The sequence below is a fragment of the Mandrillus leucophaeus genome, unplaced genomic scaffold, assembly GCF_000951045.1.
Source record: "Mandrillus leucophaeus isolate KB7577 unplaced genomic scaffold, Mleu.le_1.0 Scaffold141, whole genome shotgun sequence".
Taxonomy (NCBI): domain Eukaryota; kingdom Metazoa; phylum Chordata; class Mammalia; order Primates; family Cercopithecidae; genus Mandrillus; species Mandrillus leucophaeus.
This window is the reverse complement of record NW_012101377.1, coordinates 2,841,331-2,847,899: the sequence shown is the minus strand read 5'-3', so window position 1 is coordinate 2,847,899 and position 6,569 is coordinate 2,841,331. Positions and strand designations below refer to the sequence as shown.

Below are 6,569 nucleotides of genomic sequence, written 5' to 3'. Positions count from 1 at the left end.
AGGATGGTCTCGATCTCCTGACCTCGTGATCCGCCCGTCTCGGCCTCCCAAAGTGCTGGGATTACAGGCTTGAGCCACCGCGCCCGGCCAACTTACTCTTTCTTAAGTAATTTCCCCATGCTATCTCATTGTCTTCACATTTAAAAAATTTTAAAACCTCAGATATGCATGTATAAGTACATAGCACTCTATTAGTCACTTTTGCATTTTAACCCTTAGAACAACTTTTTCAAATGAGCATTATTTTGTCCTATTTCACAGATAAGGAAATTAATTCAGATTTAACTTTCCCAAGTTTATATATCTAGTAAATAAATGAATCAGGATGTGAACCCAGATCTCTTGCTTACTAGTATATTTCTCTTTTTACTGCATCTAATATAATTTTCTTTACCATTCCTCATTATTGATACATTTAGGGCTTTAAATAAAGCATATAGGCTGGGCAGGGTGGCTCATGTCTATAATCTGAGCACTTTAGGAGGCCAAGCTAGGAGAATTGCTTGAGGCCAAGAGTTCAAGACTACCCTGGCCAACATAGCAAGTCCCCATCTCTCAAAAAAAGAAAAGAAAGAAAGAAAAATAGGACCAGGCAATGGTGGCTCACACCTGTAATCCCAGTGCTTTGGAAGGCTGAGGTGGGCAGATTACTTGAGGCCAGGAGTTTGAGACCAGTCTAGCCAACACAGCAAAACCCCATCTCTACTAAAAAATACAAAAAATTAGACCAGGCATGGTGGCTCACACCTGTAACTCAGCACTTTGGGAGGCTGAGGCAGGCGAATCACGAGGTCAGGAGTTCAAAACTAGCCTGGCCATCGTAGTGAAACTGTATCTCTACTAAAAATATAAAAATTAGCTGGGTGTGGTGGCATGTACCTGTGGTCCCAGCTACTCGGGAGGCTGAGGCAGGACAATTGATTGAACCTGGGAGGCAGAGGTCGCGGTGAGTCGAGATCGCGCCATTGCACTCTAGCCCGGGCGACAATGCAAGACTGTCTCAAAAAAGAAAAAAAGTTAGCCAGGCATTGTGGCGCGCGTCTGTAGTCCCAGCTAGTCGGGAGGCTGAGGCAGGAGAATCACTTGAACCCAGGAGGTGGAGATTGCAGTGAGTGGAGATCATACCACTGCACTCCAGCCTGGGCAACAGAGTGAGACTCCATCTCAAAAGAGAAGAAAGAAAAAGAAATGACTAAATAAAGCATATGAACATCTTTGAATCTACAGCGTTTGTAGAGTACCTGAAATTTTATTCATTTTTACATTTAATCTACAGATCTTTATGGAGCCCCTGGTATATGATAAGCACTGTTCTAGATACTGGATATGCAAAAGTAAGCCAAAACAAAAGTCCCTATCCTAATGGGGCTTACATTCCAGCAAGGAAATACAGACAGTAAATAATAAGTTATATGTGTATCAGATGGCAATAGCTAAAACAAAGCAGGCAGCCCAGGGTAGAGAAAGTTTTCGGGAAACGGGGGGTTTCAATTTGAATGAGATGGTTAGGGAAACCCTCTACTAAAATGACATTAGGCAGAAACCTGAATAAGGTGAGGGAGTGAGTCTTGCAAATATGTATTGAATTCTTGCTATGTGCGAGACACTAGTCTAGGAACTGGGGTTATACCTGTGAAGAACACAGGCACGATTTTTATTCTCCAAGAACTTAAGAGAATTTGGGATATAGGAAGCTGGGATAAATAAAACTATCTTTCTTTAAAGTCACTTGATATTTTTCTATATACAAAAATGACTTTAGGGCCAGGCATGGTGGCTCACGCCTGTAATCCCAGCACTTTAGGGGGCTGAGGCAGGTGGATCACCTAAGGTCAGGAGTTCAAGACCAGCCTGGCCAACATGGTGAAACCCTTTCTCTACTAAAAATACAAAAATTAGCCAGGCATGCCTGTGATCCCAGTACTCGGGAGGCTGAGGCAGGAGAATTGCTTGAACCCACAAGGCAGAGGTTGCAGTGAGCCAAGATCACACCACTGCACTCCAGCCTGGGCAACAGAGCAAGACTCTGTCTCAAAAAAAAAAAAAATTGGCAGGGGGTGGGGGCGCTGGATGCAGTGGCTCATGCCTGTATTCCCAGCACTATGCGAGGCCAAGGCAGGAGAATCACTTGAGCTCAGGAATTTGAGACCAGAGTGGGCAACATAGTGAGACCTCATCTCTACTAAAAATCAAAAAAATTAGCTAGGCCTCATGGCATGCACCTGTAATCCCAGCTACTTAAGAGGCTGAGGTGGGAGGATCACTTGAGCTGAGATGGAAGCTGCAGTGACTGATTGTTCCATTATACTGCAGCCTGGGCAATGGAGCAAGATTCTGTCTCAAAAACAAAAAAAACATGGAAATAGACTGGGAAATTTTGATATCAGTTGAAAGGGCATTCCAAATGAAGAGACTGAAGGAGAATGGCAGAGAAGCAGTATTTCAAGAGATAATGGCAGAACATTTTCCAGAAGTGAAGAAAAATACTAATTAAAGCCCTCTTTTTAAAAGGAAAAAGAACTCTGGTACTGTGGCTCACACCTGTAATCCCAGCACTTTGGCAGGCTGGGGTGGGTAGATTGCTTGAGCCCAGCAGTTCCAGACCAGCCTGGGCAATGTGGGGAAACCACGTCTCTACAAAAAATAGAAAAATTAGCCATGTGTGGTGGCACATGTCTGTAGTTGTAGTTCCTCTGGAGGCTGAGATGGGAGGATCACCTGAGCCCAGGGAGATTGAGGCTGCAGTGAGCTCTGATCACACCACTGTGTTCCAGCCCAACAACAGAGTGAGACCCTGTCTCAAAAAAAAAAAAAAAAAAGATGAAAAACATAAAAATAAAGTAATATTGGCCGGGTGCAGTGGTTCACACCTGTAATCCCAGCACTTTGGGAGACCAAAACGGGCGGATCACGAGATCAGGAGATTGACACCATCCTGGCTAACACAATGAAACTCCGTGTCTACTAAAAACACACAAAAAATTAGCCGGGCATGGTGGCGGGCACCTGTAGTCCCAGCCACTCAGGAGGCTGAGGCAGGAGAATGGCGTGAACCTGGGAGGCGGAGCTTGCAGTGAGCCCAGATCATGCCACTGCACTCCAGTCTGGGCGACAGAGCGAGACTCCGTCTCTCTAAATAAATAAATAAATAAATAAATAAAGTAGTATTTTAGTTGAGAGGATAGGTCCGTCCCATTTTAGAAGCTACCAGGCAGTGCTCTATTTGAATGTCCTAATGTAACTGGACTCAGGTTTGGCTGCCCAGACACTTGAAAGCCAGACACAAGAGACAAGGGTTGGTGGGAGGAAAAGCAGGTTTAATCAGGGAACCAACAAACTGAGAAGATGGTGAACTAGTGTACTAAAGTACTATCTTAAATTCTAAATTTTACCATAGTGTTTTTAAAGGGAGGCTTGGTATGGGAGGCATGCAGGAGTGGTGAGAATGCAGGGTCTGTGTGTCTTTGTTCTGATGGCTGTCTTGCATAATTGCCTGTCAGGAGGTATGGTTGGTGTTATCTTGACTTCAGACTGATGGTGATGGACTAATTGTTCCAGACTCCCTCTGAGCAGGAGGATTCTGCAGTCTGGGCTCCATGCCTAGTTTGTTTCAAGATTGGCTTCTGGAATCTCTTTCTTTTTTTCCAACTTTTATTTTAGATTCAAGGGTTGCATGTGCAGATTTGGGTAAATTACACGTGACAGGAGTTTGGTGTACAGACAATTTTGTCACCCAGGTAATCAGCACAATACCCAGTAGGTAGTTTTTGAATCCTCACCCTCCTCTCTGGAATTTCTTAAGCAAGAACATAATTACATAAGCATGCATTGCCAGAAGGGAGGGAAAGAAGAAGAAGAAAGTTGGTGATTAAAATATATTTTTAAAACTGAGATCCCAGGTTACACTAAGGTTAGGGAAGTAAATTAATGTGCTTTAGATTGCCCTAGGAAACTGAGGCCTAGGCCCAGGTTTACAGCTGTCCCCTCTTCCTTTCCTCTTCAGAGAGTACACACTCGATGTGTACAGACTCTCCTCCGTAGTCACACAGCACGATTCCAAGAAGGCTGGAGCTGAGGTGGTAAAGCAAGTGGAGCACCCTTTGCTGAGTGGCCTCTTGTACCCCGGACTGCAGGTACTTAAGTGGGATGGAATGGCCCGATGGCCTTTTCTGCTCTGGTTTGATGACAGGCATATCTCATTGCGCTTTGCTTTACTGCACTACACAGATAGTGTGTTTTTTACAAATTGAAGGTGCGTGGCAACCCTGTGTCCGGCAAGTCCACCAGCACCATTTTTCCAACAGCATGTGCTCACTTCGTGTCTCTGTGCCACATTTTAGTAATTCTCACAATATTTCAAGCTTTTTCATTATTATCATATCTGCATGGTTATATGCGATCTGTGACCTTTGATGTTAATATTGTAATTGTTTTGGGGCACCACAAACTGTGCCCATATGAGACAACGAACTTAACAAATATTGTGTGTGTTCTGACTCCTCTGCCATCCAGTCATTTTGCCACTCTCCTGGCCTCCTTATTTCCTGAAACAGGACAATATTGAAATAAAGCTAATCAATAACCCTACAATGGCCTCTAAGTGTTAAAGTGAAAGGGAGAGTCACACATCTCTCACTTTATTTATTTATTTATTTATTTATTTATTTATTTATTTATTTTTGAGACAGAGTCTCGCTCTGTCACACAGGCTGGAGTACAGTGGCGCGATCTTGGCTCACTGCAACCTCTGCCTCCCGGGTTCAAGCAATTCTCTGCCTCAGCTTCCCGAGTAGCTGGGATTACAGGCACCTGCCATCAGGCCCAGCTGATTTTTCTGTATTTTTAGTAGAGACGGGGTTTCACTGTCTTAGCCAGGCTGGTCTTGAACTCCTGACCTTGTGATCTACCCACCTTGGCCTACCACAGTGCTGGGATTATAGGCTTGAGCTTCCGCGCCCAGCCGCACATCGCTCACTTTAAATCTACACCTAGAAATGATTAAGCTTAGTGAGGAAGGAATGTTAAAAGCCGAGGCAGGCGGAAAGCTGGGCCTTTTGCACCAAATAGCCAAGTTGTGACTCCAAAGGGAAAATTCTTGAAGGAAATTCAAAGTGCTACTCCAGTGAACACCTGAAAAATAGGAAGTGAAACAGACATAATTTTCACTTATGCTGATATGGGGAAAATTGTAATAGTCTGGATGGAAGAGCAAACCAGCCACAATATTACCTTAAGCTAAAGCCTACTCCAGAGAAAGGTCTTAATTGTCTTCAGTTTTATGAAGGCTAAGAGAAGTGAGGAAGATGCACAAGAAAAGTTTGAAGCTAGCAGAGATTGGTTCATGATGTTTAAAGGGAAAAAAGCCATCTTCATAATGTCAAAGTGCAAGGTGAAGCGGCAAGCGCTGATGTAGAAGTTGCAGCAAGTTACCCGGAAGATCTAGATAAGATCATTGATGAAGGTGGCTACACTAAACAATGGATTTTCAAGGTAGATGAAATAGCCTTTCATCGGAAGAAGATGCCATCTAGGACTTTCGTAGCTAGAGAGAACTTGATTCCTGGCTTCAAATCTTCAAAGGACAGGTTGAATCTCTTGTTAGAAGCTAATGCAGCTGATGACTTGAAGTTGAAGCCAATGCTCATTTACATTCCAAAAATCCTAGTGCCTTTAAGAATTAGGCTATATAGGCCAGGCATGGTGGCTCATGCCTATAATCCCAGCACTTTTGGAGGCCGAGGTGAGCAGATCACTTGAGGCCAGGAGTTCAAGACCAGCCTAGCCAACATAGTGAAACCCTGTCTCTACTAAAACTACAAAAAAAAAAAAAGAAAAGAAAAGAAAAAGAAAAATTAGGCCAGTCGTGGCGGCTCACACCTGTAACTCAGCACTTTAGGAGGCTGAGGCAGACAAATCACGAGGTCAGGAGTTCGAGACTAGCCTGGCTATCATAGTGAAACTGCGTCTCTACTAAAAATATAAAAATTAGCTGGGTGTGGTGGCACACACCTGTAGTCCCAGCTACTCGGGAGACTGAGGCAGGACAATTGCTTGAACCCGGGAGACAGAGGTCGCAGTGAGCTGAGATCGCGCCATTCACTCCAACCCGGGCAACAACGCAAGACTCCATCTCAAAAAAAAAAAAATTAGCCAGGCATTGTGGCACGCGTCTGTAGTCCCAGCTATAGTCGGGAGACTGAGGCAGGAGAATCACTTAAACCCGGGAGGCGGAGGTTGCAGTGAGCCGAGATCACACCACTGCATTCCAGCCTGGGTAACAGAGTGAGACTCCATCTCAAAAAAGAGTTATGCTAAGTCTACTCTGCCTGTGCTCTATAAATGGAACAACAAAGTCTGGATAGTAGCACATCTGTTAACAGTATGATTTACTAAGCATTTTAAGCCCACTTTTGAGACCTACTCCTCAGAAAGAAAGATTCTTTTCAAAACATTACTGCTCATTGACAGTGCACCTGGTCACTTAAGAGCTCTGATGGAGAGCTTCTGTAGAGCTTGAGATGTTCAGGAGTTGAACGTTATTTTCATGCCTGCTAACATAACATCCATTC

At 44.1% G+C, this 6,569-nt stretch overlaps 1 protein-coding gene across 1 annotated transcript in view; it reads left to right on the top strand.

Moving 5' to 3' along the window:
• YARS (tyrosyl-tRNA synthetase) overlaps positions 1–6,569 on the top strand; it is a 77,896-nt gene that overhangs the window by 20,896 nt on the left and 50,431 nt on the right. The window contains exon 4 of the mRNA XM_011974074.1: positions 4,004–4,133. Coding sequence (XP_011829464.1) covers positions 4,004–4,133 — 130 coding nt within the window. The remainder of the gene's footprint in view (positions 1–4,003; positions 4,134–6,569) is intronic.